Genomic DNA, 13096 nt, shown 5'->3' with positions numbered 1-13096 from the left:
ATAAAAACGTGTACAATGTAGACTATAAATTTCATGATAATTGTTATATGTTTGCTAAAATAAGTCAGCGTTAGATACTAAAATAAACTCAAGAATTTTTGACAGCTATTCGCCTGGCGCGGTGCATGCTGGGAACAGTTAGTTGGCCTTGGAAACATGGCGTCGCACTGACAGCCTGGTGACTCCCGTTATCTTCTTCAGGCACTGACACAGCGGCTGGCCGGCAGTGGAGCTGTCTGCATTTATATTTTAACCGAGAAATAAAATAGCTAGAGATATAATCTTCCTCCTGAGAGGACCGTCTTTTAAACGGTGCGACGCAATAACGGATTTAGTACGGGTGTCACGCCCACTCTGCTCGGTAACGTTAAAACGGTACCGTACGGTAAGTTAGCTCCGCTTCAGCTAACCCAGCCAGCAAGCTAGCAGGCGCTGTTAGCCCTACAGTAATGTATAATGAAGAGGACCTGCCACTACTGCTCTTTCACTGCCTGGCTGTCGCCTGTTAGCTCCCAAACTAGCACTATAGTCTGCGTTGTCAGACCCCATCGTGAGACAAGACTGTTACTGTAACGGCAGTTATGCTATCTTAAATCGCTAGCAGATTGACTAGGGCGTTTCTGTCATTCTATCACTGAATTTTTAATGTTCGACCCTTTTGGCATTACTGTCGGAGGAGAAAGCGATGGGCTCCGGGTCAGTGGATTCGTCCCAGTGGCTTTCAGTAAAGGAGGAGACAATATTTCTCCACGACGGACTCATTCGGGTCACAGATCTGGCCGAACTGCCCAGTGAAATTGGAGTGTCAGAACAGGGGGACACTGAGCAAGAGGTGGGTGAAAGTCATAACTCACACACGGAGCCATACTAAACAGTTTTACAGAAAAATATGATCGAGGTGTCACTTAGTCTTATTGTTGTGTAATAATATGTTTTCAGTGTCACTTTCTACATAACCTCGGCGATAACAGCAGCACCGACTATTCCAAGTTTCCTGCTCTGCTAGTTACTGTCTAACCGTCAGTCTGGTGTTACCAACCAGTTCCTGCCTAGTTTACTTCAAAATATGAGCTTAACGAATCAATCTACCGTAATGCAGTTACAAACGTTTGTAAATTTATATACTTATGTCCATGTTGTTTCAGTAAATGACACGTTTAAAGAGAGTTTGATTCTGTTCCTCATATGCATATTATGCATACATTACACAATTTCATGTCAATCATTTTCTGTTTTTACATACTAGATATTTCGTAACCTAAAATAATATTGATTGAAGTTGTTTAGATGTGGATTTTAGAGTTCATGTTTTAATTTTTAGTCAAATTTGTCACCAGACAACCTTTTATTGTGAAGGTAAAGGATCAGGAAGACTTTACAATATGCTGACAGACACAATGTATGTTTACAACCTCACTATCTAGCTATGTAGCGCTTCAACTAGTGTTATCTATCACATTGTAGAGGTCATACTCCTGTCACATTTTAACAAGGTGGTATACAATGTCCGGTCTGTGTATGCATCCAATGTTTTGCATCTCCTGAATGTAATCAGTAGATGTGATGAACATGTTCCCATCTGCAATAAAATGAAGATCAGTTTCAAACTCATTGTTACAACAAAACTTACCTGCGCTTAATAACCAATTGCTATTTCTATAGCAGTATTTGTCATTACAGGGACTGTGATGACTAATATATGTGCACATCAACAGACAACCTTTATCGATTTAGTCTTTTGTTTAAACTGGGCTGTTCAAACACCTTTTCAGATTCGGCCTGTTGTAATAGAATGACATAACCACGTTTTTTCCAGTCAAGTATCTCAATGGTACTTAAATTTTTTTTTCTCAGTTCTCTCCTTTGATTTTAGTATTATACAAAGATCTGATCTTAGATCACTTGGCATTACTCTCAATCTGTTATGTTCTTTACTCAGTTCTTATTTGTGTTAAAACTACAACAACTGAACGATCATATTTTGTTATTCAGCCATCAGCTGTTTAACAGGGAAACTGCACAAGCTGATGTAAGTGCTCTACTTATCAGTGAAGCAGCAGGGATGAATTTAAGGACTGTTTCATACATTTATGTTAGTTTGATCGGGGCTGTTAACATTTCTTTGCCAAATTATATTATTGCATCAATCACAGTGGTCTTCAGTGTGGTGAACATATTTATTTATTATTAATCAAGTATGAAGGTTTTGTAGCAATCAGTTATTCAATTGCATACAGTGTATTCCATGAATTTGAGACACATCTGTTGAATATAAAGTAGGGTTACGTTATATATAGTATAGTTTAGACTTAACATAAAGGGTAAGCCTTTTCATACTTGGTGCTACATTGCCTAGTTCTAAGAAAACAAAAAATAAAACTCAGTTTGACCTTTTAATCCTGGTTATTTTCAGATTCTCAACATTTCTGGCTATCCTTGTCCAACTTTAAGAGACTGACTGGGTCATTCAGTGCTGTTTTTGAGGTGTTGTGATGCTGACTATTTTTATCCACTGGTAGCAGTGTTTTGCAGAGCAAGGTGGAGAAGGCCCAGCATGCAGTTAAGGGGTGTTACTGTAACATAAGTAGCATATCTGAAATTGAATCAATACAAATTGTGCCTGCTAAATGGTATAATGGATTTTTTTTCCTAGTCCATGATCTGTGGGCTACAGAGTGTAATCAATATCTGAAAATGCTGCCTAAGTGCACATGAGGCACATTGTTTTACTTGTGATATGCAATATCTAATGTGCTTTGCTTTCTCTGACCATTAGTCCACAGTACTGTAGAGATAAGTTTATTCTGTTATGATGATTCATAGAATCTCCATTTCTATAAAATCTACTGATGAGTTATAGGTGTATAACATTTTTTTTTAACTTTTACTGAAAGATCCCAGCTTTGACAGCTGCCATCATAAATATCTTTATCTTTTTCTCCTACCTTACTTTATATTTCTGTCTTTCAGATTCTTACATTTGAGACGAAGAATCCTATAGAGCTTGCTGAACGCCTGCGTGCTGTCTGTGGGAATCAGAGCAATGCGTACGCTCGTCTCTTGGAGTACCGCCTCAATGCCCTGCGTGGCCTGTGGGGGGCGCAACGGCAGCTGGCCCTGGAGGAGCAGCAGGACAGAGAGGGGACTGGAGGTGCTGATGAGGAGACCTTGGCCTTGCTCAAAAGACAAGGTCTGCTCCAGCAACCTGAGCAGGCACCATTCACTTCTCGTGTCGGGCTGTTACTGGTCTTTCCCCTTTTGCAATCCCAAACTCGCAGTGACCCAGCACTCTGTGGTGTCACTGCAGAAGTACTGCTAGCCTGCCTACGGGACTGCCAGCCACTCAGTCTCAGCAAAGAGCCTGCCGACTGCCTCAATGGCCTTGAGGGACTCTTATGCTCCTGGCTAGAAGATGGTGCCCAGGAGTCAGGCCAACCCCAGGGGCAGGCTCGAACACAGATTCTACACACACAAAGACAGCGGGAAAATGCTGCTGCTGCACTTGTGGCCCTTGCATGTGCCAGGTGAGGTCAATCTTCTTTTCTTTGCTGTCCCAAATCTACCTTTTCTTATATTTCTGATGGCTGTTATAGATAGTGTAGTAATTCATGAACATTCATTAAAAGCATATTAAAGTAATACTTCCCAGAAGCCATATTGTTATTATCCATCCATCCATCCATCCATCCATCCATCCATCCATCCATCCATTTTCTGTCGCCTATCCGGAGTCGGGTCGAGTGGGGGCAGCTGCCTAAGCAGGGAAACCCAGACTTCCCTCTCCCCGGCCACATTCACCAGCTCATCTGGAGGGATTCCGAGGCGTTCCCTGGCCAGCCGAGAGATGTTGTCCGTCCAGCTCGTCCTAGGTCTTCCCTGGGGCCTCTTTCCCGGTGGGACGTGCCCGGAACACCTCACCAGGGAGGCGTCCAGGAGACATCCTAACCAGATGCCCGAGCCACCTCATCTGGCTCCTCTCAATGTGGAGGAGCAGCGGCTCTGCTCTGAGCCCCTCCCGGATCACCAAGCTTCTCACCCTATCTCTAAGGGAGAGCCCGTCCACCCTGCGGAGAAAACTCATTTCGGGCGCTTGTACTCGCGATCTTGTTCTTTTGGTCACTACCCACAGCTCATGACCATAGGTGAGGGTAGGAACATAGATCGACTGGTAAATCGAGAGCTTTGCCTTTAGGCTCAGCTCCTTCTTCACCACAACAGACCGATGCAGAGTCCGCATCACTGCAGACGCCGCACCGATCCACCTGTCGATCTCCCGCTCCATCCTTCCCTCACTCGTGAACAAGACCCCGAGATATGTGAACTCCTCCATTTGGGGCAGGACCCTATTGCAGACCCGAAGAGAGCACTCCACCCTTTTCCGGCTGAGGACCATGGTCTCGGACTTGGAGGTGCTGATTCTCATCCCAGCCGTTTCACACTCGGCTGCGAATTGCTCCAGGGAGAGCTGAAGATCACGGCCCGATGAAGCCAACAGAACCACGTCATCCACAAAGAGCAGAGACCCAATCCTGAGGCCACCGAACCGGATCACCTCAACACCTCGGCTGCGCCTAGAAATTCTGTCCATATTGTTACTAAGTAACTAATAGGACCTCAGTAAGATGTAAAAGCAGTGTAAATAATGTGATTAATCAAACTATTAGTTACATGACAAACAAGCAAGTCAGTTACTTTTGGCTGTCACATCTAAAATAAACATAACTGTAAACGTAACTGACCTTCTGATCAGTTTTTTATTACAGTGTATATGCTACACAAATGATCACTCATTCAAATTTCCCCAAACACCCCAACCCATAGTAGTAATCTCACTTTTTATGTTTGCATTATGATGTAATGGATTGGAAAAACATTTGGTGATTGTTATTGTGTAGCCTTGCAGACACAGAACATATTTTATGCTCCTTTTCAGCAAAGTGCTCTGACCTCAAGTTAGTTCTCAGAACCAGAGCCTTCTGTAGAATGAACCATGTTCTATCAGTTTTAGCTACAAGCACTGTTTGACAGCTGTTTTATTTTGCCCCTTTCTGTAGCTTTTAAAAATGTTCTACAAAACCTACTCAGTTGCTTAAAATGATTATTTTTGCTTTTCTTCAGAGAAGTTCAGAATGTGCTTGATTATGTTCATAATTTTGTGCCTGAATGCTGGCTTTTGTTGGTGACACCTGATCTTGACTTGTCATAACCAGAACTCTCCATTCTTTGTTTATCCTCAGCTGAGGTTGAGAGCTTTTTGTTGTGGAGAACAATCCAGCTATGGTGCTTTTTCACCCACAGTGGGAACTAATCAAAGGGCAATCACCTGTATTCCCCCTGGCCTTAGAAAAAGCTGGTTAGTTAGTCTCCATGTGAGAGGTTAAGTAACTAAATGGTCTGCTTTGCCGTGTGCTTTAATATCAGTTGTTGATAAGCTTTCACATAGCAATGCATTTATATGTGTTGCACGTGGAACATATAAACACTAAGACAAATATGCATAGTAGTCTATCACATGACAGGGTCTCTGTAGATGATGCTAGTAGAATTGACATATTACACACTGGTGAGAATTTTCTAGTTATGTTTTCTTTCAGTTTTATGTTTGATATGATTGACTTAATGTTGTCACCACATTTGTTACCATGCTTTTATGAATCCTTTTGTTTTTTAAGCTCCAGTAAGAGGATGTTAGAATAGCAGTAAAGTAAATACAGATTTACAAGAATATGTTCAGCTAAGTTTGTTCAATTATTGATTAGTCCACTGATCAAAATAGGCTGCTCATTCTACCCTGTAGAGAATCGTCTTGTAACACAATATCTGTGTCACAATCTGATGGACAAGTTTCTTGTATTCTGTTAAAATAAAAGAATATATATATATATATATATATATGAATATATATATATATAACATTTTAATTAGCATTTTATTCCCATAACTAGACATCACATCCCTTCCTTTTCTTCAACTCATGTTATTTTTCCTTTTCCATTTTAGGAAGTACAACAATGAGCTTTCACTTGGGTTTCACACTTTTTGCCAAACTATTTTCTAGGGGTTCCTTGAAGACCCTCATCCACACAGTTCACCTGCTGCAGAAACAAACTGATCTAGGCCATCTCCCGGTATCAGATGTGCTTTACAGGTAAGGAAGATACTTTGGTTCAACTGATTAACAACTGCTAATTGCTTTATCAACACATAACTGTTTTTAATCTCTCCTGCTTAAGACTTTTGCTCCTCGAAGGAGGCCCAGGCTCTCCATCCTGCCTTTTGGGGGGCAAACACAGTGTATCCTGGGGTTTTGAGGACATGCTGCCCACACCTGATAATTCTGCTGGAGGAACAGAGAGTAAAGGTGAAAACTATAAAAAACAATTTGTCTGATTTTAGCCTTCAGGTTGCTTATAGTCCCATTTGTTTGTAATGCAACTCATACTAAAAACATCATGAAGGATAGAAAATCATTGTCTGTTTTTAATGTAATTTTACTACACTTTACCAAACTAACATATTGTGAGAAGCTATCAACTCTGGGTGAAACCAAAGAGAACAACAATGACTGGCTTAGGAGATAACACATAGAAGGCAAGAGTGATGTCTCACTCTTCAGCAATCGATCAGTTGACCTTGTATCAGGATGGAAGCTGATGAGGGCATATATTTATGCATATTTCCATTTTAAGATCACTTGACACTTCCTTTGTTTTGGGTACTTTTGATCCGATCTGTAAAGATATTGCAATTCTTACAATTCAAAAGTGGACAAAGGATTAAGATGGTCAGGCTTCTTTGGCATCCTGATTTTCTTGTGTGGTTTTGCCCTCCATTCTTTTTGATCCCAAATTGCACTTTTGATTGACTTGACTTTTGATTGGTTTTTGATGTGTCTTTCATTTATCCTCCATCAATTTTCTTGTTTTTTTTTTTTTGTATGTGCTTCTTCCAGACACAGACCTAGGTCGCTGTCTAGCCACAGATGGGCTATATCTATATACCACCAATTCCTCTGGGAGAGGGCTCAGCAAGCTTGGGTCTGGTTTACATGGGACACTGAGGTAACGTGACACTCATTATAATGTGTATTTCTTCTTTTGCAGCATTGAGTGAACACCAGAAGGCAAAGACTAAAGGAGCAGAGAAACACTAAAATACTTCTTATTCACTTATCCATCCCAAGTCAGCAATGCGGTCACGTTTTCAGAAGATGTTTAAGCCTATGTATGCACTAATCAACTTCTAGTGATTTAAATGACTTTCACTGGGACCGACTTGCTGTAGTTCAATGTTACGCTGTAAAACGTAAGTTTCCTATAAAATGTTTTTAGAACTCATAATGGTCAGAGTTACGTTTATTTTGAGTTATATTTCTCACTTGTACAGAAACTTGCAAAAAAAAATGCAAAGTGTCAAATCTTGGCAAGTGAGCTGGCTAATTGTATGTTGAAAATTCATTTGTTTTGTTGATTATACATATACTGAACAAACAATCTATTGAGAAATTATATCCAAATAAGGATTATTCAATCCTTCACAGTCAGGCATAACTGCAAAAAAACTGCACTGCTGTGGTCTTGAAGCAGGACTAACCATACCAACTCATGCTAATCATTTCACTTGTGTTTTTCCGATTGTGACTTTTTTAAGCATGACTCGGCATGACAAGTAGCTTGCTTACATTTCTATTCAAGGACATAATGTCAATATGATAAACACAACACTTAACTTGGATGAATCATTCTCACTGTCTGTAAAGGACAAGAAAAGAAGTCATAATGCCTTTGTAGAGTTTATGTTTTTATACCATGATGTATAAAGAATGCATTTTGATTGTACTGTGTTAAGTGTTAGTAGCTGGACTGACTTTTTATTTAGCTGTTTTAAAGAAAGAAAGAAACTGCTGAGCGTCAAGATTTTAATGTCTAATTACCAACAAAGAAATTAAAAGGATCAATGGAGCTTTAGGCGAGTGTAATACTTGGAGGAATCTCAAAGGTCAAGTCAACTATAATTGATAACAGAAAAGAGGACTCAAATGGAAGACCTAAATAACATAAGAAACTCTTATGAAAAAGAACCATAGAGGTTTATGAAAATTTATGAAACTATCACATTTGGTCATATATATCATTTCAAATAATTTTCATCTAGATTACAGAGCAGTAAAATGAATACTCTGCGCTTGTGTAGGGGTTTTGTGTATTGTCGAAATGAAGAGCTGGAGCCTGGCTGGGTTGTGTTCAGCAGTGGTCGCCTCCTCCACCGTCCATCCTCCTTTGATGCCAAGCCTCATCAGCTGTGCCAGGTTGTTGACCCCTTCACCCTACAGGTATCATCTATTTTCAGTCCACTATTATGAATTTGTTCTCTATACATTTTTTTATTCTGGACATGTAATTTTCAAATTCAGCATCATACAATATCCAACTGTTTGCCATTTTAATGGATAACTGAAATGATTTTGAATTGACAATTTCACATAAATTTATCATACAAATGAAGCAGCTGACAATGTAGGATAAAGAGCAGTAATATTCAGATAATATTTATTTGCAGTATGTAATATTTATAATTTTTATTTGCAGTAGAATGTACTGTATATCAAGTTTAAGGATAAAATCCAATCATTAAAAAAAGTCTGTGGAAATATCAAGTATAGTCAAATCTGATGTTCCCTGTTTTATGTTCAGGTGTGCCAGATTGTGCCCATGCCAGCCCATCACTTCCCTGTTGGCAGCAGCATGACCACGCTGCACCTCTGTTCAGATGGAACCTACCTGTACTGGATCTGGTCCCCAGCCAGTCTCAATGAGAAGACACAGAAAGGCCACTCTGTCTTCATGGATGTCTTTCAGCTTTCGGTGTGTGCAACATACCCTGCAGTATAATTTTAGCTGTTCTAGTTTTGTCTTTGTTTGTATTTAATTACTGTTGTTTTTCTCTCTTCTCCATGGTACAGACTCAGACAGGGTTGTGTGTTGTAGACGTTTTACAGGAGAGGGTTATCCTTACTCGCAAAGAGGGCGAGTCTTCCAAGTGCTTGAATGAACTTCTCCTGAGTCGAATGTCACGCTTCCGGGCCTCCCATTCTGCCACATTGGCTGCTCTCACAGGCTCTGCAATCACCAACACTGTTAAAGAGGAGCAGTCTGGTAATGGTAGAAAACTTAAAATGTTCAAACAAAAACATGCAATTTGAAATATGGAAATACTTGATAGTATTGCTTTTGTAACATTTTTAATTCTTTTGTAGCTGTCAACACCAGCTGTGGCCTCCCTCTAAAGACTCTGAGAAAAACCCCGATGTATGTGTGTGGAACCTATCTTGTTATGCTGGTCTCACCTCCTGGTGTATCTGGTAGCTCTGCCACACGATCCCTATTTGGAGGTACCAGCAGCCTATCTTCTCTTAAAAGTAAGCACTCAGATTGCTTTATCTTGTTTATTTTTAGTGGTTTTCTAAAATAAGATGCCCTAAGTAAAGATTAATGATAAGTATAGCTGTGTTAAAGATTAGAAAATAAAGCAAGTCTTGGTAATTTAATAGTCATCGAAAATTTTGATAAAAATTGAAGATCTGCAATACTTAGTACTATTATGTTTACTAAGTATGATGATTAATTTTTGTCCAGTTTTAGCCTCCAGTCTCGACTTTAACCTGGCTGATGGTCAGTTCAGCAGCCGCGCAGACCTCATTGATGCCCCTGGCAGTTCTCTCGGCAGGGGAGCACAGGTAGCAGGACTTGGTGAGCTTAAATTTGTTTTAATTAGCTAGGACATTTTGAATTCACAGAAAGTTGTCCCAAGTGGACACTGCACATTACTGACATTTATTTATGTAATCTTTGACTTCAAAGGAGCATGTTATGATGCACTGAACAACTTGATCTGGACCTGCTCCAGTGATTACATAGATCAGTGGTGCAATCCTGGGAACCAAGCTTTTCATCACGTGTGCCATAGGCTTGGTGTTAGCCATGTCATCAAAGAGCCCAAAGGTAAACACAAATTGCACCTATAGGGCATGTTTCTTTTTATTTAGTGAAATCAGTTGTTTGATCATATGCAAAACCTGTCCTTTCACAGAGGAGACAGTGGCAACTGGCGAGGTGATCAACCAGCTGCTTCATCATGTAGGTGCTATGTGTATCCACCAGCTCAACCTGCTAGCAGCCAGCAGTAACAGCTTGCCCCTGGGAGCCCTGCTGGGTAAACAACATCCCATTGAGGCCCGTCATTTCAGCAGCATCTGTGACATTATAGAGAAAGCCATGGTGAATGGAGATACCTGCATCATCCGCTGCATTTTGGTGGTGTTCCAGGTCAGTCTTAGATGCAGCTCAACTACACTGTGTGGAAAGTAACTCAGCCATTTCCTCTAATTTTAAGGTAATTCATTTATTTATTTATTTCTGTCCTAACCAGGTGGTTTTCAGGTTTTTCAATCCTCAGTCGGAGCAGAATAGGGAGAGTGTTCGCCGTTCAGGCCTACTCCTGTGGCAGTTACTCATGGCTCCAGTGGATCAGATAGGAACAGAGATTCAGAAAGAAGTGTGTCTGGCCATTAGGTATGTCATAAATATATAAAATACACATACACTACAGTATATCATGTACTGCATATGAAGCTTATATAAGCTTTGGTCATAGCTGTGTTTTCATGAACCTATACCACTTCTCTGTCTCTGTAGCTCAGGCCTGAATACTTTGTATCAGGGGGAGGCTGAACTCAACAAACTGCTGAAACTGGTTCTAACTGAAGGTGACTACTGGAGAAACTAGATATTTTATGCAATTAGGACTTCCTGTATTTGTTTATTATGTCTCTCATGCTGCATTTTCTGCCAAATAGGTGAAAGAAACAGTGGTTTGTCTCAACTTCGGGATGTCATTCTTAACAACCTGGCAGACCATCTACAGAAGAATAGATTCGGGAGCGAAGAAGATGACCACTACATGTAAGTGGTAACCCTGCCCCAACAATATCATGTCTTATTTTAAAAACAAACAAAAACTATTTTCTTTGAGATATGTGCTTATTGAAAGTGATATGAATATCCCTCTTCTACAGACTAAATGATGAACTGTTGCACTGTATCCTTAAGACTGTAGTCCGGGAATCCTGCCTCCTCATCACCAAATGTCAGACTGTTGCCAGAGATGACTTCCAGAAGCTGCTCTCCACTGTGCCAGTATGATTATCTGTTCAGTAGCATGTAGTTGTCATCTGTGCTGCACAAGCTTTGATATATAACACTCTTTCCAACTTTAAATGTTTTTCCCCTTTTTAAGGTGGTCTCACCTAGCCTGCGCTACCTCATGGCTGTTCAAAATCACCTCCTTAGTAATACCATTCTTATCCGTCCGGATGATAATGAGGACAGTGACAGCTCCCTACAAGGGGAAACAATGAAGGTACAGGTAAACATCCCCTTTAACTACCCCTACCTCTCTGCATGTGCATTCTGTGTTTCCGTGAGAAACCAACCCATCCAAATAAAAATAAGCAATGGGTTATGAAAGTTGTGCAGATGTACTGCTTAAAATTTTGTGCACATTACAGTTTGAGTTGAGTGCAGTTAGCACTGCTCTATGTATATGTTGCTTCTTAATATAGATAATTCTGGTTAATGGAAGAAAACTGCTTCACATCTGTTATACAACTGCTAAAACTTTGCTCGTCTGTTGGCCTGTGATTTTTCCATATTGCATGACTATAATAACTGAAAACCTTTGAGGCAGTGTTACGTAAGTGTGGGCCTATTCTGTTGCTTTGTTTTCAGGAATTGCAAAGCAGCATCCTATCCCTAGCAACTAAAATTCTGGTTGGATGTGATGAAGTATTGGAGACCCTGCAGCAGGTGACCACAGCTCTGATTAACAGCGACATACTTGACAGAGAGAACAGGTAAGCCTTTCATTTAATATTTTCTTCCAAGTAGTTTTACTTATATAACCATGTTGCGTGAGCAGTTTAGAAGCCAGTTCGCTGTGTCCATTTCATTGCCCGTCACTGTCTTTCTAATTTAGCTTTAAATTTTAGCTAAACCTGGGTAAAGCTCAGTTTCACGTTTTTTGTTTCAATGAACAAAACAGCCAATGAGGAATTCTGCATGGTGCAAAATTAAAAAAAAAAAAAATCACTATCAGGTTTCCCTTTTGCATATTTGTTGTTGTTTTTTTGTTGTTTGTTTTTTAATGACCCATAATGTAAAAAGTTCCTTTTTTCCCTTTTTATACTCTTGTGGTCTAGGTTAAAGGGTTTGGAACAGGTTACCAAGGCCACTATGCTTGGACACCTACTGCCTGTCTTGCTGACCTCTCTGATGCACCCCAACCTGCAGACCCTCACCCTTGCTGATGCTCTGATGCCTCAGTTGGTCCAGCTGGTGCTCTATACCAGCCAGGTCTGCTATTTGTCATAATAAAACAAAATACATTCTTACATTATAGGAAACAGACATTCTTGAGCATAAAAAGAACTAAAGTTTTTATTCCAACTCTTTGTATTCCAGACCGCCCTGTTACTAAAGACTCTGTCACCAATTTTTACTGACGAGCCTCCACCAGTGGGTGGATCTTTAGGGCAAGGAGCGAAGGCATATACTGTGGATGACAAGTGAGTTTGTTCAAATTTCAGCTACTGGAATGTGAAAAATTTATTCACAATTTATATTTGGCCTCTGTGCTGTGTTGTGTACCAGTTTATTGTGAACATTCTTATTCTTTATTACTCTAGAGCAGAGCAGCATAAGGTAACTTGACATAAAAGACATATGAAAAGCCCACTTTTCTAAAACACATTATTCATGTTCATTTGAATCCTTCAAATAAGAATCCTTGATGAACGTGAGGAGCCAGGTTTCCTAACTGGACTAAAGATTCCTGCTCCGTGGGCTGCCGGAAAAACGGTAGAGACAGTGCATCCTGTGAGGGATAACTACAAGTTCAAAGAGACAGTACACATCCCAGGAGCCCGCTGCCTATACCTACGCTTTGATTCTCGCTGCTCCTCACAGTATGACTATGATAAGGTAATGACTCTCTTCATGCACCAACCCTACTCACAATGAGCCTAATTTATGTAATTCTT

The 13096-nt window shown here is 40.3% G+C and overlaps 1 protein-coding gene across 3 annotated transcripts in view; it reads left to right on the top strand.

The window, feature by feature from the left end:
• The first annotated feature begins 181 nt into the window (after nt 1–181).
• LOC121648494 (probable E3 ubiquitin-protein ligase HECTD4) overlaps nt 182–13096 on the top strand; it is a 36700-nt gene continuing 23785 nt past the window's right edge. The window contains exons 1-21 of one of the 3 annotated variants that reach the window (XM_041998675.1): nt 182–832; nt 2971–3524; nt 6059–6148; nt 6234–6361; nt 6953–7061; nt 8194–8332; nt 8694–8864; nt 8963–9155; nt 9257–9418; nt 9636–9749; nt 9861–10001; nt 10090–10325; nt 10429–10571; nt 10695–10765; nt 10856–10961; nt 11075–11195; nt 11296–11418; nt 11787–11911; nt 12257–12410; nt 12519–12622; nt 12839–13037. In XM_041998675.1, coding sequence (XP_041854609.1) covers nt 686–832; nt 2971–3524; nt 6059–6148; nt 6234–6361; nt 6953–7061; nt 8194–8332; nt 8694–8864; nt 8963–9155; nt 9257–9418; nt 9636–9749; nt 9861–10001; nt 10090–10325; nt 10429–10571; nt 10695–10765; nt 10856–10961; nt 11075–11195; nt 11296–11418; nt 11787–11911; nt 12257–12410; nt 12519–12622; nt 12839–13037 — 3330 coding nt within the window. In that variant the 5' untranslated portion in view covers nt 182–685. Of the gene's footprint in view, nt 833–2970; nt 3525–6058; nt 6149–6233; nt 6362–6952; nt 7062–8193; nt 8333–8693; nt 8865–8962; nt 9156–9256; nt 9419–9635; nt 9750–9860; nt 10002–10089; nt 10326–10428; nt 10572–10694; nt 10766–10855; nt 10962–11074; nt 11196–11295; nt 11425–11786; nt 11912–12256; nt 12411–12518; nt 12623–12838; nt 13038–13096 lie in introns of all 3 variants that reach the window. The other 2 variants (XM_041998674.1, XM_041998676.1) reach the window with 2 other exon arrangements.

The sequence above is a fragment of the Melanotaenia boesemani genome, chromosome 11, assembly GCF_017639745.1.
Source record: "Melanotaenia boesemani isolate fMelBoe1 chromosome 11, fMelBoe1.pri, whole genome shotgun sequence".
Taxonomy (NCBI): domain Eukaryota; kingdom Metazoa; phylum Chordata; class Actinopteri; order Atheriniformes; family Melanotaeniidae; genus Melanotaenia; species Melanotaenia boesemani.
Note: the sequence above shows the minus strand (reverse complement) of the source record. Positions and strands in the feature narration are given on the sequence as shown.